At 46.5% G+C, this 21,696-nt stretch overlaps 1 protein-coding gene across 1 annotated transcript; it reads left to right on the forward strand.

The window, feature by feature from the left end:
• The first annotated feature begins 217 nt into the window (after positions 1 to 217).
• Positions 218 to 5,658, forward strand: TEX52 (testis expressed 52). The gene is made up of 2 exons (XM_026652222.1): positions 218 to 735; positions 5,400 to 5,658. The coding sequence occupies exons 1-2, from the start codon at positions 218 to 220 to the stop codon at positions 5,656 to 5,658; spliced, it is 777 nt and encodes a 258-aa protein (XP_026508007.1).
• Positions 5,659 to 21,696: the final 16,038 nt, after the last annotated feature.

Genomic DNA, 21,696 nt, shown 5'->3' on the forward strand with positions numbered 1-21,696 from the left:
GGGGCTGCAGGGCAGGACTGAGGGGCATTGGCAGAGCTGTGTAGGGAAAGTTTACAGCTGAACACTGCAAATTGTACCTGACTTTGCCCACTGTATTCAGGAGCTGCAAGCTATGACAAGAACATTGGGATGGTAGAGATCTTTACTGAGGGCTGGTTTTATCAAATGTTTTCTCCCTGCTTTTTCCCAGCTAGGCCTTGTCTGGGATCTCTTGCAGATGACCTCTTGGGCAGAGCGTGAGTTCTTGTGTAAAGAGAGGCATACCGCATGGCCAGGGTTTTCCCCAAGAGCTTATCATAAACTGGCAGTTGCAAGACCACCATGCACAGACATCAAGATCAAAGTTCGTCAGAAACTGCGCTGCCCCTGGGAAGACACTAGCCGCTGGCACATCTGGGGATACCACACCTGGCTGGATGTAGGGAGGCTGCCACCACTCTTCCCTTCGAGGCCGGACATACCTTATGACAGCAACGTGTGGCGATGGATTACTGCTCCCAGGACATACTGCATGCCTCAGCCGCCCGTCCCGCCTCCCTCAGAGATGGATGGGAACACTTACCTCAAGTTCATCGCACAGGGAGCTCTGTTTTTAGACAAGAAACGTACAGAAAGAGCTGTGGCCCAAATACAGAAAGAGCTACAGGAATGCAAGCGACTAAAGATGATGAGCGAGTGCCGAGCTCCCCCCATAAACAGCCAGGGAAATATTTTGCCTCCTCAGGACTTCAACCGGTAAGGAGCACTGATTTCCCCGTGCCTCATCAGTTGCTGTGGAGCATATGTCAGGAAATGGAAACTTAACCACCAGCTCACAAAGGATTGGTGGTAGGTGGGCTTCCAACTGCATATGAAGCATCTAGCATTGCTCATTGTCTGGCATTGGATAGCTGGGCAGATTTTATAGACTCCAATTTTACAATTCCTGGGTTACGTCGTAGTGATAACATTGCTGGTGTCTCCCCTCCACAGGAGCAGCTGAGGTCCAATGGACTGTGCACAGCATTAGAAAAGTACTTGTTTCCGAGTCATTTGTGTGATCTTGGGCAACAGTCATCAGTGCTCTATGCCTCAGATTTTGCCTCTGTAAAATAGGGATAATGGAGTCATAGATTCTAACACCAGAAATGTTAGATATTAGGGAAATCTTTCTAACTATGAGGGTAGTTAAGCCCCCCTCACTGCAGTTTTTAAGAACAGGTTGGACAAACAACTGTCAGCGATGATTCAGGTTTACTTGGTCCTGCCTCGTCGCAGGGGGATGGGCTTGATGACCTCTCAAGGTCCTTTCCAGCCCTACATTTCTATGATTCTGTCATCTAGTCTGACCTTCTGTATATCACAGGTCACCAACACCACCCAGCCATCCCCGCACCAAGCCCACCAATCAGAATTAGACCAAAGTAGGCCATCCCTTAGGAGACAACACTTCTCTGTATCACTGGCAGAGAACAGGAGGGATGGAGCATTGGTCCCTGTAATCAGGGCCAGCTCTAACTTTTTTGCTGCCCCAAGCAGCAAAAAAAAGCACCGCCCCCCGAGCCCCCCCCCTCCCCGAGCGCTGCGCCGCTGGACCCCTCCCCGAGCGCCGCGCCGCGCCCCGCGCTGCCCCCCTGCTGAGCACCGCCGGAGCCCGCCCCCCCCTGCGAGCGCCGCGCCGCCGGAGCGCCCCCCCGCTGCGGAATGCCGCGCCGCGCTGCCCCCCCCGCCACCCCAAGATTGGCCGCCCCTTACCAGGTGCCGCCCCAAGCATATGCTTGGTTGCCTGGAGCCAGCCCTGCCTGTAATGGCCAGGAATTCGTGTAGTGAGCTGAACACAGATAACACGCCCCTTCCTTTGGAAAGCACTGAGATGTTATAGATGAAGAGCTATGGCAGGGGAAAGGAAATAGAAAGGGAGCCTCCTTCTAACCACCTTTCCCACATGCAACCCTGTGCTAATAGTGACCAATAGCCCCTTCCCCTGCCTAGCACTACACTCCTCAGTACCCCCTGATGCTGTCTTCAGTTCTCCAAGGACCAATGGTGGATTAATGCATGGGTCCATGTCTAGTGGTCCCGGCCAATTTGGGGGCCCCTGCAGGAGTAACAGAACCTGTAAACCTGTACAGAAGTGGGGAGGTCACCAGTGCCAGAAATGTGCCCCTGCCCCCCCCCCCCCCCCCCCCCCCCCGGACCCCATCCCCTGGGCAGGCTGGAAGCTGGAGCCAGGCCATGGTAAGAGCCAGCCGGGGAGCCTGGGCTGCTCTGGGGAGCCCTGGGTGGGGGGACCCAAAAGCAGTCCCTGGCCAATGTCCTCTCTGGGGCTTCCCACAGCAGCTCGGGTTCCCTGGGTGGCTTTTACTATGTCCTGGCTCAGGATTCCAGCCTGACCAGGGCCCTGCAGGGAAAAGGAGGAGCAGGAGGCAGTGCCCCATAGCGGGGGGGTGGAGGTGGGGGGGAATATTCTTTGTACCCAGGGTCCCAATAAATCTTAATCTGCCTCTGCCAAGGATAGCCTGGTTCTCTCCGAAAGGCTTAACCTTAACTCTGAGGAGAAAGCTTAGTCCCTACAGAGCCGAGCGGCCTGGGCTTGAGTTCCCTGAGCACTCACTCGAGTAACGCTTTAATCCTTGGCATGGAATGCCATTGCCAACGTGGAGCCAACACTGTCAGCAGCTGAGCTGCAAACACCATCCCTGCCCTTGGAGCCCTGACTGGTGAGGGGATGAGTAGGGGATGGCCTCTCCACCCCCACCCCCACCCCAGCACAGCCTTAGTTGGCTATACAGCTGGCAGAAGATCACACCCCTGCTGACAAGGTCTCTTCCTACTGGAGGATGAGGATGCCATTCAGGTAGAGGCTACAGGAGAAGACATGTGCAGCAGGTACAGGAAGCAGCCTGGGTGTGTGGCCACCATGGCATGTCTACACAGCCTGCATTGACAGACTCAAGGTAGTGGGGCTCGCGCTGGCACTCTGAAAATAGACAGCACTTTGAAGTTGTGGCTCAGGCTGGTGCTTGGGCTCTGAAGCCTAAGGAGGGGAGTAGGCTTCAGAGCCTGAGTTCCAACCACAACTTCAAAGAGCTGTCTACACAGCTGGTTTTAGAGTGCTGGAGCAAGCCCTGCTAGCCCAAGTCTGTTGACCTGGGCTGGAAGGCTCAGTGCTGTGGGCTGCATAGTCATACCCTATGAGCTTGTGTAACACCACATGCAGAGAGCAGGGCAACCTAGAAGAACACAGAGATGTTTAGAAGTGTGGTAGTTGCTGAATGTACTTAGTAGCTATTTCTAAAGCTGTACTGAAAGTTTCCATTAAGGGCAGGCAGTCTTGCAGGTACCACACATTCACTCTCTGAGAACAGAGCCAATCGGAGTTCTGGTGGAAAGGATTATAAATATTGGAGTTACAGACAGCCCGCCAGACTTAACGACTAATCAGTGCAGGACCAAGAGATGTGTCTGCTGTGGAAGCTGTATCCTAACACCTGTGCAGCTTTGGACAGAGGCTGAAGCTCTAGAAACTGTGGAGACTGTTGGCTATGGGACTGGAATTACTGTTGACTGCATGGAGCTTCTGATAATTTTGCTGAGGAGATTCTGAGGTGTTTGGCAGGGTACTGAGAGGCTGCCATTTTCCTTGGGCTCTGTAGAATCCAGGTGACACCTACATTTTATGCCAAATCTCAGAGGGGAATGTATCTGCATGTGTGTACCAAAGAATAAAAGTTGATCTGTTCTGTTGAAACAGGGGACTGATCTATATAACAAAATGGGAAGTCTGGATAAGTAACACCAGTAGCTTGACCCTCTAGTAGTTTTGTTTAAGAAATTATTCAAAAATACTGTTTGCAAACATTTGTGTACCTATTAAATGGTTGTTCACTAAGAAGTTGTATGGTACTCTCTCTCAAGCTGACTGGCAAATGTTGTTAACACTGACATCCAGGGGCTTTGCACACCATAGCTCTGAGGTTAACTCTGTGTATGTTTTCTTTATAATTTTCTGCAAAGAATGTACTCTGATCTGTGCTTCTGCAGAGCAGTAAGGTGCGGTGCAGGAAAAAGGAGAATGTAGAAGTTATACATATTACCTCAGCACTCCGCCAGCCTATTACAATTGACTACATGCAAGAATCCCCCAGAGCCCATGGGGAAGAAGGTGCCGTGATCTGTAGGGTGACCAGACAGCAAATGTGAAAAATGGGGACAGGGAGTGGGGGGTAATAGCAGCCTATATAAGGAAAAGACCCAAAAATCGGGATTGTCCCTATAAAATCGGAACATCTGGTCAGGCTAGTGATCTGTGACTACGGGACCAATGTTGCTGAGCCATTTGGACTGTTTGTTTGCTGACAATGGTGTTGAAGTGATTCCTGGGTGTATTCCCGCCTCTCCAAAGGCTGAAGGAGGGTTCTCCACCCCAAGGCAAGGGGTGGGAGTTTGGAAAAACCTAACTTCAGGAGAGAAGCCCCATCACACCAACAAGCAACTTCTTCCTGCTGTGGAAGCCTGGCTCAGACACCCCCCACTTCCTGTTAAGGATTCATGCTGAACACAATAGTTCCATCAGCTATTTCCTGTACCAATAAGTACTGTAAGTAGAATGACCACTAGAGAGCACTCACATCATAGAAATTAGGAATGAAACATTTTAGCTCATCTCTGCAGCTAGGATTGTTTCAAGTACAGTAGATTACCTAGTGCTGTGTCCAGCCTAGCTTAGAAGTCCCAAGGGATGAGGCTTCCATTACTTCCCTTGGGAGACTATTTTACAGCTGCCCTAATGCATCTCTCCACCAGGAAGTTTCCTCCGCCTCCGTGATATTCTGCCTAAATGTTAGTCCCTTAGTTTCATACCATTATTCCTCATTATATTGCCACGAAGCAGCTTAAACAATTGCAGGCTCTCAGTGATATTCGAGTGACTGGCAAACATTACTCAAAGCCAAATTATCTAAGTACTGTAGATCCTTAATTCTCTTTGTTGTTCTCTCTCCCCTTTGCACGCACATGTTGCTGTGCCTGCTGGAGCCCCTGGAAGATGCCTATTCCTTTCAGACAAGGAGGTTCAGGCCAAGCCTGGCTATAGGACAGGACACCACTCCTCCCTAGTATTGATCAGGGGATCATGCTAATGGCTAGTAGGTCTGTACTTCTATGAGCAGGTGCTCCATTCCTGTGACTGGGATCAGTCTTGAAGAATGTTCTCCAGCAGACGGGGAGACCTTTACCCAGTGCAGCATGGTAACCAAGTATATTACCCCGTTCTACAGAGAGAATTAGTATTGACAGTCGGACCCTAATAATCTACCATCCCTCCAATCCTATGGGAGCTAGCTAAGTCATGGAAAAAACAGCAAGGTACCTCTCTGTCTGGAAACTTAACACATTGATCCTCCCTTCCTTTTTAACAGATACAGACACCTGACTGCAGGAAGAGGCCTGCAATCTCTCTCTGTCCAGCTGCAGCCAGTCAGACCTGCAACTAGAGACTGTTGGGACTGGCCTTGCCCCAGCCTCCAACCCCATTACCAGGAGGCAGCACAGAGACTCGCCTTGAGGAACAGCAGTCCAGTCTATGAAGAGTTGCTGCAGAAATACCAGGAGCTGGCTGTGTCTGGGAGACAAACAGGGTACTGTAACCCTCCCAGCAAACAGAACCCAGAACACTAGAGGGGCTAATTCTAAGGCTCAAGAGGGCTGTTGGGGGCTATAGGCAGGGGACCCAACTATGTGGGTTTGCACAAGCCATTATGTCAGAGGACAGCAACCAGCATCCCAAATACTGAGAGTGCACTGGTGATGCAGGCAGGATCTGCCAGCAATCAGGCACCCCCAAAACAGCAAGATATCTCTGCCACTTGATATCAAAGATCATCATCCAGGAACCTCCACCACAAAAACACTAATGTAACAACTTGGCTTTAAAACAGCTTGGGAGTCCCCAGCACTGAGGCACACCTGCAGCGCTTAGGTAGTACTAAGTCATGTTGATTGCCCGTATTTCCCTTTGCATCTTGGATTTCAGATGTTTACTGTTGAGCAGGCCTGCATTCTGATAGCCCTAGGGTCTCTGGCACCTGCCCAGGAAGATCTCCTTCTCTTTCCATCTGTGAACTAGGTGGGTGCTGAGCTTACAGGTATCCCCAGCTACAACCAGGAAGTCCTGTTGCCCCTCTTCAAGGTTGTCCACATCAGAGATCAGGCCCTTGATTCTTGTATAAAATGCTGAGTAGGTGGGTTGAAGCTTTCAGTTTGATTTGTGGTGGATGGGAGCTGTAACAAGGCAGCATGTGGTGCTTGGTCAGGATGAGTGGGAGTGGCCTGTTACTAGGAAGAAAGCTTGGTCAGTGTGTGTCGCTTGGTCTTTCGGTCAATGGTAGGGGGAGGTGTGTGGCTTGGTTGACATAGGAGTATGGGGGATTGGGAGGGTCAGTAACTGGGTGCAAGGCCTGGCTGGCATTGAGGGAGGGGATTCTGTACCTGGGAGGAGAGCTCAGGGTGTATGTGTGGGGTGGGTATCAGGGCAGAGGGACAAGTCAGCATGGGGTCCCATGGGACAGGCAGTTTGCCTGACGTGGGAAGGTTGTACCTAGGCAGAGGATTCATGAGGCATATTTGCCTGAGGGGTGGAATGCAACCATGAGGCAGGATCATTCCACCTGGAGCGCAGCTTTCTATATGTGGGTAGGGTTTGCGTCAATCAAACTTTCCGTCTTTAGATTCAGTATTTTATTTTCCCGCCTCAGGAAGAGCTGGGCATACCAGTGGTAACTCTCCTCTTCCACCTCCTCTCATGGACTAGGCAAATACTTCAGAGCACATCACAAATAACGGAGTCGTTCAGTAACATTCCCCTGTTCTTACTGCAGAGCACTTTCCACAGAGATGCTACGCGTGAGAATTCTGAGACCACCATTTAGGAGAGATTCTAGATAGCCCCATGTTAGAGGGCTTATTCCTTCACCCTCTCACTTCCCTGGTCCTTCTCGCATGAACAGAGAGCAGCAATGTCCAAAGGAGCAAACAATTCAATGTTTATTGGGGTGAACTTCCAGCAAGCAATGATTCCAATTTCCTTCTTCAGTGTCCCCCTTCCCAGCTCTGACACCACAGAGCCTTGCCTGTATCTCTGTTCCCATTCCCCCCCCCCTTAGCAAAACATGATTCCAATTCCCCCCCACACTTCCTGATTGACTGCAGACTATATAGTAAAACTTGAGTTCTGCTTAGCTCTGAAACCAATCATTTTACTTAAATTTAACTAACCAATCCTAACATATTGTAACATGATTATCTAACCAATTATATCCCACCACCTTAATTGGTTTACACCTAACAAAATTAATTATACAGCAGACAGAAACAATCACAGAACCAGACAGAGATTATACAGACTAACAATAGGGAAATGGGGACTACAGTGATCGAACAACAAAGAAAGGAGATTTTCACACTCCAGCTATTGATAAGTGAGTTCTTGCCAGACGGGATGCTATCAAACTACGTTTTCTTTAAATCTTCTAGGCTCTTCCCTTTCTCTGGAGGTGATAAATTGGATCACCCAGGGCCGTCCTTACCCATACGCAAAGTACGCAGCTGTGTAGGGTACCAGGAAACTTGGGGCACCAAATTTCCTGGTGCCCTGCATACTGCTCCAGCCCCTGCCCCGCCTCTTCCCGCCCCAGCCCTACCCCTTCCTGCCCCTGAGGCAGCAGCAGGGCTGGGCCTGCACTCACCGCTCAGTGGTTTGAGCATTGGCCTACTAAACCCAGGGTTGTGAGTTCAATCCTTGAGGGGGCCACTTGGGGATCTGGGGCAAAATCAGTACTTGGTCCTGCTAGTGAAGGCAGAGGGCTGGACTGGATGACCTTTCAAGGTCCCTTCCAGTTCTAGGAGATGGGATATCTCACCGGTGGCGGGAAGTGCAGGGACCTGGCCTCAGCCATGCCATTGGTGAGTGCTGGGGGGTGGTTCCCCTCTGCCCCCCAAGCCAGCCCTCCCACCCCTGCGGAGGCCTGGGGCCAGCCCTCCCCACCCCCATGCATGGGCTGCGTAGGGCCCCAGAATAGCTAGAGACAGCCCTGGGATCACCTTTTTAACAGCTCAAAACTGCCTTATTTCAGTGTGACCAGGGAGAACATGACCCTTCACTTCCCAGCTTATGCTGCCCCTGCTGTTTAGCCAAAGGCCTTAGCCTAAGAACAAGGCCTTAGACTACCATAGTGAGAGAAGGCCTATAAACAGGCAGACCGATTTTGATTCTTGTTTTGTACCTCCATAACCAGCTAAGTGATAAGAATACACCTACATTCTTAAAGTATAGGCCTTTACAGACAGGCCTGACTATCTATATCCTAACACCCCACATGCTGTGACTTATCTTTAGGGGAAGGAGATCTTTTTAAGGGCCTGATTTGCAAAGGAGCTGAGCGCCCACAAATCCAAGTGAACTCAGTAGGAGCTGCAGGTGTTCAGCGCCTCTGAAAATCCGCCCTAAGACTGGAAAAAAAGGCACAGGGAGAGCGACTGACTAGTCCTCTCCAGTCAAGCGACTACTTTCTCCTGCCCTCCCTAAGTGGGATACCTCCTACTGCATACTGGACTGATGGGAAGGGCCTTGGCACTCACTGTGTTAGGGAAGTAAAGGTAATTCATAACAATTGCTTCCTGCATCTTGGCTGATGGAGCAAAAATAGGAGTTTTCTCCTTAAGGAAGGGAAAGACTTCATTCACCCCTCCAGGGTGAAAGCAGCTGTCAGGGCTCCAGCACCCAGCAGAGGGGACTCCAACATAAATAGAACCAAGAGGATCTACTTTACTTGCTGAAATCCCTGTGGAAACATCTGTCCCGGGAAAGATATAGCTCTGTTTTTTCTACTCCTCATGGTAGTGCAATATAGTTAGAACTGTCCCTGTCAGCTGACAGCAGGGTACATTGTGTGTCCTGAAGAACTGCAGAAAATAATTCAGTTTCCTAAGAGTTACATATTTGTTTAAACAAAAATCCCAAAGAATGAGGTCAAAACACCAGTGTAACCAGCTTAGTTGTCAGCATTCTTCTATCAACTGCTCTCCTGCACAGTGCTATGACAAGTTTAATTCAACTTAGGTGCATGCTAGAACATTCATTGCAACAATGAAACCTCTTTAGAATGCTCTGAGACATTCCTAGCCAGCTGGAACACACCAACTAGCATGGACTCCAGCAGACTGCACAAACATATTTGATAAATAAATAAAGCACCTCCCCAACTTCCAAAGGACCCCTTATCAGGGCATTTCCTGTCATCTTATACTAGTGTATTGCTTGAGTTTTCCTAATGAACACTGATTGGAACATTTTCCCTATTTCCTCCCCCAGCTCACAGACAGTTTTGCAAAAGCTCCCTCTTCCAAAGGTGGCCCAGTTGCTGGGGCCATGTCTTTTCCTCCAGCACATGTATGTTGAAGACAGATGCCACTGAAAAAGCCCTTATATATTCAAAACAGATGTTTTATGAAAAAGGAAACAAAAGTTGCTAGGCTGTTGGCTGGAAAGCTTAAAGAGATTCAAGAGCAACTTCTTATTCCACCAATTAAAAACAATCAGCAAAAGATAGTTACACACCTTAACAAAACAAATGTTATTTATGATAAAAACCATAGATTAAAAACCTTAGATACTCCAAGCTCTGAAGCTATTCACCAATATCTGGAAGTAACAGGCTTGCCAAAGATGAGCAAAACTGATAAAAAAAATTTTAGAGGAAGAAATAACAGATGAAGAAATTGTAGATGCAATAGCAAGTATGAAAAGTCGTAAAACTCCAGGACCTGAGGGCTTTCCACCTTCCCTTTTTGCAAGGAATTTAAGGAGGTATTAGTGGGTCCCTTGAGATGTACCTTCAGTGACATTCTGTTAAGGGAGGAACTTCTACAACCTATGAAAGAAGCTACTGTGGTGCTTCTCCCTAAAGTTGGAAAAGACCTACCTTATGCAGCTCCTATAGACCCATAGCACTGTTGAATCATAGTATAAGGATTTTAGCAAAAATACTAGCTAGCCAATTGTGGTCTATGCTCTCAGCTTATATAAATCCTGATCAAACTGGATTCATTAAGTATAGACAAATGTCAGGCAACATTCAGAGAGTACTTGGAACCATCCATAATGCCAGATCTAAAAAAGATCCATTTCTCTTGTTATCTCTTGACGCAGAGAAAGCCTTTGATAGGAACTGTCTGTTTCAAGTCCTGTGCAAATGCACTTTCCTTAAATGGATATCTGCTCTTTACACCAGCCCCAAAGCAGCTGTGCGAGTTAATGGGGTTACAGCTCCTGTTTGAATTACACAGAGGGACCAGGCAGGGATGTCCCTTGTCTCCTTTACTTTTTGCACTGGCCATGGAGCCTTTTGCACAGAGGATAAGGAACAAAGAATTTTTCCCCAGGAATAAAACTTGCAAGAACACATCAGAAAATAACTTTATATATGCATCTGATGTAGTATTATTTTTATCTAAACCAAATATTGCCCTAAAATTAGTTCTAAAGCAATCCGGGACTTTGGGAAAGCAGCTGCAGTTAAAGTAAATTATACCAAATCTGAAGTGCTAACTATAAATTAGCCAGTTTCTGAAAAGTCATTCCTCAAGAAAACATGTGGGTACAAATGGGCAACACACTCTATAAGACACCTGGAAATTCAAATCTCAAACAGCCTAGAAGAGCTTTATGACTTAAATGTCAAATCACTACTTCAGTAAATGAAAAAAGATCTGGACTGTCTTTCTTGTTTCAAAATCTTCCTATAATCACCCCAGATAAAACCCTAGCAGGAATACAGAGGATGTTCTTAGAATTTATATGGAATAAGAAAAGACCAAGAATGGGTACAGATATTTTGTACAGACCTATTAAACTATCTGTTCCAAATATTCTATGGTACTATCAAACCAGTCAGCTCAAAGCAATAGTGATTTGGGGGTGCTGTAAACTCAGCCAAATGCTAGGTCTTTGGTGAACAAGAAAGTTGTGACAGTGGAAACATTGCTAGATTACCATGGATTAATTAATTTTAAAAATGTATACTGCTCCTTTAGCAAAGACTACTCTATATGTCTGGGTTAGACCTGGAGACAGGACAATTTTTTTCCCTAGCCAACAATACCCATTGCAAATAATCCAGATTTTAACCCAAATCGCAAACTGGAGAGCTTGAAAGACCCATGAATACACACGATTGGCCAGCTATTCAGAAAAGAAACTTTTCTAATTTATTTGCAGATCAAAGCTAACTTTAACTGTCCCACTCTTCCATGGTAGCAACACTTTCAAGTCAGGCATTATATCTCTCAACTTTCTAGAGAACCTATTTTATACAGAAACTCACTTTAATAGAAGTGATTGCATCTGATCAATTAGGAAACAAAAAATTATAATGAATGTGTATCAGTCTTTGCAGACAACTGTCCTAACAACAACAACAACAAATAAAGTCCACATATGACACTTAGATATTTGGTTACCTTTTACACAGTACTCAGAGTACATTCACCTGCAAAAAAAAAAAAAAAAAAAAAAACAAGCACACCTGTCCATTTTTAAAAATATGAACATTTGATAGACATGCCTGGTTTGTGAAATGTGTAATCAGAGAGGTCACTCTGTTTAATAAAATCACTAAAAATGACATATCATGGATGTTGTAATGATGCTTATTCTATAATACAGGAACAGGGTGGGAATAGCTCAGTGGTTTGAGCATTAGTCTTCTAAACCCCGTGTTGTGAGTTCAATCCTTGAGGGGCCATTTAGGGATCTGGGGCAAAAATCTGACTCGGGATTAGTCCTGCTTTGAGCGGCAAGTTGGACTAGATGACCTCCTGAGGTCCCTTCCAACCTTAATATTCTATGAACACCCTGTTAAAAAGGTTCCTCTATAGTCTCCTTAAACAAAAGCTCACTGTTGTAATTATTGATTTGTTTCTGCTATTTACAAAGCAAGGATTTGTGAACCCATTAATACTTCCTAAATAATTAGTAATAATGGTTTTTTTTTTAAAAGTCATGACTAGAACTGGAAGAAAATTTCTTTTGAAGCTCTTTCCTGTCCCTTTTTACCTTTTGTCTCCTTTTTTCCACTTGCAAAAAGGAAAAAGGCAAATGGGATGGGGGATGCCAAAACTGGGGGCAGGGGAGAGTTTTCTTTCAGAGCCAATTTGTTTTTTTGGTCATTTGTGGGGAAGGGGGCTTGGTTAAAAAAAAAAAAAAGAGGACACTTTAAAAAACAAAAATCTTTTGAAATGTTGTTGTGAATCATACTTGGAATTTTTGACCTGCTCTGTATGCAACCTTCTGCAAAGAGCAAATATATGTTCAGTCTTGCTGACTGATCTGGCATAAAAGCAAACAAAGAACCAATATTAAGTCTCCATGTGTACGTCAGAGAGTGAGATTCTCTGTAACAGCTGCTGTCCTGAATTGTCTCACACAGAGACACACTGTGCAAGTAAAGGTGCAGTACATACAAAGCAGCCTTACATTGTACATACGCCACACTTTAACATCTGGCTATTGGTTACCACAGTGATGGATGTGGTAAAAGAACCTGAAGAGAATAATATGTAGTGCCACCATTAGGGAGAAAAAAAATCTAATGTTTTTAAAAATTAGTTTAATCTAATCTAGGACCACAAACACTAAAATACTTTAATCATAAGGCCCCATTTTGATTTTTGTATAAATCTAAATTAATAAACATGGCTCTTAAATGGGGTCACTACAGATGAGGGTTAAGGTTCTTTAGGGGCTTAAATGTGCTTTTCCATAGCTTAACGTGTTTAGATTTCTTTAACTCTAAACTTCCTGGGTTTGGGGGCTTTTCTGCACTTGACAGTTCTTTCGGATTAAGGTAAAGTGTGAATTTTAAAGTGCAATAGCTATTCCGGAATAGCATAGTCCAGTTAATTTCCCCTTATAGACAAGCCCTAAAACACTTGGTTTCGGGATAATTACAAAATCCCTGTAGTGTATTATACCTAGGGTGACCAGATGTCCCATTTTTAAAGGGACAGTCCCGTTTTTGGGGACCTTTTCTTATATAGGCGCTTATTCCCCCCACCCACTGTCCTGTTTTTCACAGTTGCTATCTGGTCACCCTAATTATACCCTCAGTTACTGATATGTACTTTTAGCACCATTTTAACATGGTTTTTCTGGGCATACTAAATTTATGCTCAGTCAGCCTATCATGTAGTGCAGGGACTGGACTAGATGACCCCTCAAAGTCCCTTCCAGTTCTATGATTCTATGATCATTCCACATGCAGAACAAAATAATTAGAGGGAGAACTGTTTGTGGTTGGGGAGAGTTTGGCAGTTCCCTTCCTGAGGCCTGGTACTTTAATACTAATGCTTTGCTGGAGCAGGAATCTATCTTCTTAGCATTGTCACCTGTTGGTTGAAAGCAGACATGCCAGACACACCAGACAATGTTTCTCTCCATTTCTCTTCAGCCATGTTCTCCTAATTCCTCTCCTGGGCATTTTCCTCTTTTGCTCCATTCTCCACCTCCTCTTGGTTGCTGTCTCTCTGTGCTCGTTCCATCTCTCCCCTTAGCCATTCTCTTATAGCCTTGTTCACAGGTTCCTCCAGCTGGCACTCCATTACTTTCTGGAGTCCCTGCCAAGGAAGTGGCCTCTCCTGTAGTGGGACATATTGAAGACTCACACTGGGCTTCTAGGAGAGGTGTGGTGCTGCCTGTTTCTGGCCCTCAGTTCTGTAACATTGACAGACCCTGGTTGTCAGTGGGTGGGATTGAACTGGGGACTCTGGAGCTTAGTGCATGAGCCTCTACCGCATGACCTAAAAGCCAACTGCCTATTAGCTAAGGCTGTAGAGCAAACTCATTTAACTCTCTCTAAGTGGTCTCGATGCCACTAGATGGGACAGAACACCACACGCAGGAGGTGTGTGGCTTACACTCCCACCTGCTTTTTGACTTGGGCTTTTCCTCATTGTCCTCACTTTGGCCTTTTACATTCTATCTAGGACAATCTCACAGTGGAGCAGGTATTTCTTTGGTCCCTTCCCTCCTTGATCCCAACTCCTCACACCTGGATTGGGATGAATCCCGCTCACTCTCTTTCCTGTTTGATATGTTGGTGTATGCAAGGCTGCTCTCTTTGTAGCTCCCCCCCCCTTCCCTAGCCCCAGTTCTCACTTTGTGCCCTTATTAGTCGCTCTTCTCTTCCTCCTGCTTCAAAGGCCTCGTGGGTCCCCTCCGGCTCAGCAGCTCTTTCCTGACAGTCTGTAAATGTCATTGCTTGGCAGTCTGTCCTCCACCTGGGCTCATCTTGCTGATAAAGTTACAGAACAAACCTTTACCAGTCCTCATGCCTTCAGACAGTAACTTTGTCCTTAAAGTTTTGGAAAACTAACAAAGTTTTATATATTTAGCATTCAACAACAAAGGTGAACAAAATAACTTCTTCAAATGAGGTGGTACCAATGCCTTAAGGGCCAGCGTTTGGTGACTGGTGAGACCACTGCAAATGCTTTCAGGATCATTACACTTTTCTAAGAACTCATCCCAGACCAATGATCAGACAGAAGATGGTTTGCTCCCAGAAGCACCACCCTGCCACTAGTTGGGAGCATCCAGGAGTTACAATCTACTACCACTCTACTCCCAGTTCTGTGCGAGATCAGCACTTAAGACAGTGGTCCCCAACCTTTTTCGTCTGGCGGGTGCCAGACGACAAGCCACGGAGGACCGTGGTGGCAGACGAGCATCCGCCGAAATGCCGCAGACAAGCGGCAACGTCAATAGGCGTCGCCACCGAAATGCCGCCGACAAGCAGCGTCATCCAGAGGCGTCGCCACCAAAATGCCGCCGAAAATCAGCAGCATTTCGGCGGCGACGCATCTTGACGACTCTGCTCCTTGGCGGCATTTTGGCGGATGTTTGTCCGCCGGCCAGTATGCGGGCGCACTCAGATGCCCCAGTGGGCGCCATGGCACCCGCAGGCACCACGTTGGGGACCCCTGATTTAAGATGTCTGTCTGCCTTTGTTGTGCTGGGAGGGGTGTCTACTGTGGCTTGGTTTTGATCCAATATTGCCAACTTTTACAATCTTATCACAAGTCTCACAATATTTGGTGTGTTTATTAAAGTCCCAGCTCCGGCAGGCAAGTGATTACATGAGAATCTTCAGCTTTCATTTTTTAAAAAGTCAATTTCTGGCCCTCCTGGTTGCAAAGAAAAGCTGAAAAATGTGAACCAAGTGGGACCTAGAGCCTCACAAACCAGAAGACAAAGAAAAATAACCCCCAATTTATTATTTAAAATAAAAGGATTTTAAGCTGCTTTTTCTTTTTTCTTTTTTTGGAGCCTGACTCATGATTTTTGCACGGGTAGGATTGGCAATACAATGATCATAGCCCCCTGGCCAGTGACCCAATCTGTTCACCACTGAACACAGAACAAGTGCAGTATTATTCTAGGTGGAGTTGGTAGTGCACCGTGCAGTTAAAGTTGCCTGACAATTCCATTATAATAGCTTGTGTTCGGTTGCTTATAATTTTGCCAAACTTTCACCTTTTGAGCTGAAGTTTTTCATGCTGGGTGTGCGCCGCAGGCTGAATGTTTTTGTAAAATTTCAGCTAAAATCGTTCCGTCATTGATGAAAACGAGATTAGGAAAAAATATGATTACAAAATTCTTATGACTGTTTTGCTGAAAAGTTCTATTGCCTCCAGGCTTTGGAGCAGGCACTCAACATTGCGGGGGGAGGGGCGCTAGTATCCAGTATGTGCCTTTTGCCATTCCTGTGAAAATTTGTCCAAATTTGGCCAAGTTATAAACTGCCTAAAAATCTCAGCTCCCACATGCTTAGTAGTAGAGACTTCTTGGAGTCTGGCAGTTAAATTCTCCGAAGTCTTTCAATACTGAGCATGCTCCATCACAGGACAACGGGGTGGGAGTGGGGGCTAGGCAGAATTTTCCATGCAGCTGCTCCTTCCAGCAGTGGCACTGGATACAGGAACTGAGAGCAAGGGGACTCTCTCTCCTGTGCTCTCAGTGCTTCAGTTGCTGGGATTCAGGCAGCATGGAGGAGAGGGAAGAAGCAACCTGAGTGGAATGCAGGTGCGGGGAGGGAGGGAGGAGAAGGAGCCAGAGGGTGGAGGAGCCAGGAGATGGGTGGGTGTGGCTAAGAGCAGAGCGGGAGGGAGGCAAGATCCAGGACAACGGGAGGTGGATAGGAGTGGGGCAGAATGGGGGCTAGGGTGACCCGATGTCCTGATTTTATAGGGACAGTCCCGATTTTTGGGTCTTTTTCTTATATAGGCTCCTATTACCCCCCACCCCCGTCCTAATTTTTCACATTTGCTGTCTGGTCACCCTAATGGGGGCACAGCAGCAGAAGGGTCTATAACCACTACAAGTACATGCCCTCCAGCACCTGGAACTGAACCCAGGAGTCCTGAGTCATAACATTCACTTACGGTCAGCAAATAGTTGTGAAACCCACTGGTAAAGCATGTCTCATTGTCTTCTTGTGGCTGGTCCACGTAGAGCAGCATTTCTCAAACTGGGGTCCACGGACCCCTAGGGGTCCATGAGGGTATTCCAGGGGATCTGCAGACCCTGCTGATCAACTCCTCCTGCTCTCTCCCAGCGCCTCCTGCACGCTGGGGAACAGCTGTTCAGTGGCATGCAGGAGGCACTGGGAGGGAGGGAGGGGGAGGAGCGGGGACAGGGCACGCTCAGCGGAGGGGATGGAAAGAGGCAAGGAAGAGGAGGGGCAGGGGTGGTGGGAAGGGGTGGAGTGGGGATGGGGTCTGGGGCTGAGTGGGGGCCTTGGGAGTCCACAAAATTTTTAAAATCAAAATGGGGGTCCTCAGGTTGCTAAAGTTTGAGAACCACTGATGTAGAGGATATCAGCCTACTAGCGCTACTAATTATTCCACTGTGCTGTGGGTCTAAAGGTCTGAACTCTGCTGATGACCCAAACTGGGGGGCTGTCTGGTTCCACAGGATAGAATTTCTATTTTTAGGGTTTTTTCTTTTTTTAATTAAGAAACTACATTAAAAAAACTGTTAAAAGAAGGTTAAGGTTGCAAAGTCAAGCACTTAGAAGTTAGAAATTGCCATATATAAGGTTGCCTGTGAACCATTCAGATAGTATGGTGATGAGTGCCACAGAAAAGCCCAGGAGGAATTTAATAATTCTGTATTCAGAGCAGAGTTTGCAGTAAATACATTGAACAATGTGCAGAAAACAAAATATTCAACAATTGCTCATTCAGTGAGCCAGGTCCACCCTGTGCAGTGACTGAGGCCGGGGTCCTGTGAACAAAAATAGTATGTGGTCATATAATTAGACTGCATCACAATGCATATGCACAAGGGGGTCAAATTAAGGTTGCACAGGCAGCCTGCATTCTGGCATTTCCTAACTTTTGAGTGCTTGACTTTGCAACCTTAATAATGTTGTTTGCAATCTTTTAATTTTTTTTATGGAATTATTTTTTATATCATGGTGGCATCGAAAGCTCCCAAACAAGATCTGGGCCCCAAAGTGCTAGGCATTGAACACAGTGACTGTATCTGCCCCAAACACCTTATAGCCTAACCAGACAAGGCAGGCAAAAGGTGGGAGAAAGGAAGTATTAGGATCTCCATTTTGCAGATGGGGATCTGAGGCACAAAGAAATTAAATGACTTGCCCAAGGTCATTAGAGAGACAAGGTGGGGGAGGTAATATCTTTTATTGGACCAACTTCTGTTGGTGAGAGAGACAAGTTTTCACGCTTACACAGAGCTTTTCTTCAGGTCTGGGTCACCCCCCAGGTCACACAGGAAGCCTGTGGCAGAATGGAGAGTGAACCCAAATATCCCAGTACCAAACCAGTGCCTTCAGTACAAGTCCATCCTTCCTCTTATACCCTAACATACTCTTTAGATTCATTTAAGATGCAGCACACTAGGGAAAAAGTTGTGGGTTTTTTACCATGTAAGTTAGTGGTCATTAACACGGGGTACAATCCTAGTATGGATAAGGCAGTTGTAGTTTTCACACATTAGCAGGCTGAGGTAAAAATAGACCTTTTTTCCCCGGTGGCGACAAGGCCAAAGTGGCCAGATGTAGTGCACGTAGCTCTATAATTGAAGGGAGATGTCTTCACTCTGTTTTCTGTTACATCTCTGAATGTTCTGTAGCAGGGCTAATGATTCTAACACCACGGTTAATAGTACTTCATTACCATGCAACTAGAGATAGCTCATTTATATGCAGCTGAGCTCAAGATAGTGAAATCGATACATACAGAACACATCATTAAAATAATCAATATTTATACAGCAGGTAGAATCCATATCAGACGGGCTGGACACTGTCTGTCACATTGTTTCCATAATCCTATCTCCTAGTTTAAGACTGTACCTTAGCTACCTAATTAGGCAAATTGTTCCACACTCTGATTGACAAGATAGGCTTCACCATCTGATCTTCTTCTTCCCCTTATCCCATCAATTGGGGCTGGGTTGTCATGCAAGCATCTGCCACCTTTGTCTGTCCAAGGCAGCACTAAGGTTCACCTGTTTACCATCTTTGATGCAATCCATCCATCATCTTCTCAGGGTCTCTTTCCTAGCACCCTCTCCTGACATACGGTCTTCACCAGGTCACCCACTGCATGTGTCCAAACTAGCAAAGTTGTGCTTCCTGGATTTTGACAGCCACAGCACAGACTTTGACTTCCATCCTAATACTTTCATTTCAAAATCCATCTGTTTGTGTAGATCCTCTTGTGGTGCAAAGACATCTCATCTCAAACACCTGTATGTGTTGAACCTGCCAGTTCTTTATCGCCCAGGCTTTTGCACCATACAACATTGCGGGGCGCATCATTGTTTTATGCAATTGGGCTTTCAGTCTCAATGGCATTTGCTTGTCATAGACAACTCCTGAGATTTTATTGCACACTCTTCCAGCACTCCTCAGTCTGGACTGTATCTCATGTTCAAGCCTGCTGTCTTCCGTGACCCAGCCACCAAAGTACTCAATTGGTCAGTCTGGTTTAGCTGCACTCCATTAATCTCTACATCCAGTTTCCCTGTGGCATCTCTACCAACCCATCTGACCGCAGTCTTAGGCTATGTCTATACTACCGTGGTAAGTCGACCTACGCTACGCAACTCCAGCTATGTGAATAACGTCGAGTTACCATGGGGTCTACACCACAGGGGGGTTGTGGTGGCCATGTCTGTCACACTGTGTTGGGCCAACACAGGCAACCCTTCACTGGCCTCACCCCACATGAGACCCTGGGAATGGGGGGCATACTGGGAATGGGGCTATAGCACATATTGCTATGACCATTTTGCCTTGTGGGAGGCTGGTCTGGTGTAATGTAGAGATGGCCTCTGGATTGCCTAAATTATGTTGGGTGTTGCTTTGACCCTTGTAGCAACTCAGAGGTGGAATCATGCAAAGACGTTTTTAAGCTACCTTTGACCCAACTTCCCCTGGACTGTGCTGGTCCTAAGCGAAGACAAATTAATAGTCTACAGATATTTGAATTGGGTAAAAAAAAAACAAAGATGGAGAGGAATTCTTTAAGGTGGTAAAAGAATTGGGGGTGGAGTTAAGAAAAAGAAGGTTAGGCTAGATAAATCCTTCCAGGCAGTGAGACACTGTAGAATAGTCTCCCAAAGGCAGTAAGTGGTGGAAACCTCATGGCTTGTGACTTTTAAAATAGCCTGGACAAAGCACTAGACCATGTTCTATAGGGAACAGTGCTGCATTGGCCCCTGGGAGATGGGCAGAGTGATTAAATGGGTCTCTCATCGCCAATATCTATGACTCTGTCAGTCACAATATTTGTGGGAAGTCCCCACTGCAAGGCATGATGCAGGGGATTTTCCAACACTGGAGTTCTCAGCTTTTTTCTTCTGGCACCTCAAAGTTCAGCTGCCTTATTCTCTCTGGCTCCACATCCCAGAGGGGGGCAGAGGGAGAATCCCATTCACTTTGTCTCCCACTCCTTCATCTTCTGGGAGAGGGGAACTCCTCCCCGCCAGTGAGGAAATTTCACTCCTCAGCTATCCTGGCTGCTGCCACTTGCTCCGCCCTCACCAGATGCTGCTGGAAGGGATGGCTCCAATGTTTTCCCTTGTTACCAGATTTGCCCATTACTTTGGGGTATGCTCATTTATTCGGGTTACTCTTCTGGGGGGGGTGTCTGTAATTCTATCAATGTACTGCTTGTGTCACGTGTGTTTTCATATGGAGCTCTACTTCTCCCGTATGCAAATCCCCTCCCAATGGAGCTATCCTGCAGGACCCAGGTTCCCTAGGGCTGAGTTCCTCCAGCCCCAGAATTGGATGAACACCCACCCACCCACACATACTTTAACAGAAACAACAAGGAGTATGGTGGCACCTTAAAGACTAACAGATTTATTTGGGCATAAGCTTTCGTGGGTAAAAACCTCACTTCTTCAGATGCATCTGCTAGTCTTTAAGGTGCCACCAGACTCCTTGTTGTTTTTGTAGATACAGACTAACACGGCTACCCCCTGATACTTGATACATTAACAGAGCAAGTCTGAGCAGACCAGGTCAATCAGCACTTTCAAGCTGACCCCTTCTATGTCCCTGGGCTCAATGGACTGGGTCAAGCAGCACTTTCAAGCTGCCACCCTTATGTGTCCCAGATTCAGCACGTCCCTATCCCCACTCTCACCTCAAAATTGTACTGGTAGTAACCTACTTGATGAGCAAAGCCCACAGTATTTTGGGCACTGCAGGGATCTTTAGTTTAGGTAAAAGAAGTGTTGCTGCAGAGTAAATGGGGGAAGCTAAAAACACAAAAGAATAAAGTTCAGCAAGAGAGAGAGAAGCAACCAGCTTAACCATAAAAGTTATTTATTGAATAATAGTGATAACTACACAAGGAGAGCTAAACCAACATAACATACATTATTAAAGGTTAATACCTAAGGTAGAAAGGAAAACAGAGAGAGAGAAAGAGGAGGATCTCACTCACTCCATGAGGCTTGAACTGGTCGGGGTTCCCAGGTGATGGTGGTAGCTCAGGGTCCTGAGTGCTGGAGACAGGCAGAGCCAGCACGATCAGTCAGGAGATGGAGTCCCAGTGGAACTGATGCAGAGTTTGGGTCCATACATCAGAACACTTACTTGAATATAGGTAGGGTTTTTTGTAGAGAAACAACAATGGTTCAAGGGAGAACACTAGATTTGTTTATGGGTAAACTGATGACTCAAGGGTTTTCTTTAGGCTAGACAATAGGAGCTGAGCTGATCACTCTTGGCTATGGGTGGTGTTTTCTTCCAGGGAGCTCACAATGCAACTAGGCAGCTTCAGGTTTCAGAGTAGCAGCCGTGTTAGTCTGTATCTGCAAAAAGAACAGGAGTACTTGTGGCACCTTAGAGACTAACAAATTTATTAGAGCATAAGCTTTCATGGGCTACAGCCCACTTCTTCGTTATGCATCCGAAGAAGTGGGCTGTAGCCCACGAAAGCTTATGCTCTAATAAATTTGTTAGTCTCTAAGGTGCCACAAGTACTCCTGTTCTTTAGGCAGCTTCAGTATTTTGGATATCAATCAAGGATTCATTACTAGAATTGGTCTGGTAACTGCTGAGTTGGGTGTGTGCAGGCGTAGGTTCATTAACATCTGGAGCAGAAATCCCCCAT

The sequence above is a fragment of the Terrapene carolina genome, unplaced genomic scaffold (assembly GCF_002925995.2).
Source record: "Terrapene carolina triunguis isolate 2854851 unplaced genomic scaffold, T_m_triunguis-2.0 Scaffold112, whole genome shotgun sequence".
In the NCBI taxonomy this organism is placed as follows: Eukaryota; Metazoa; Chordata; order Testudines; family Emydidae; genus Terrapene; species Terrapene triunguis.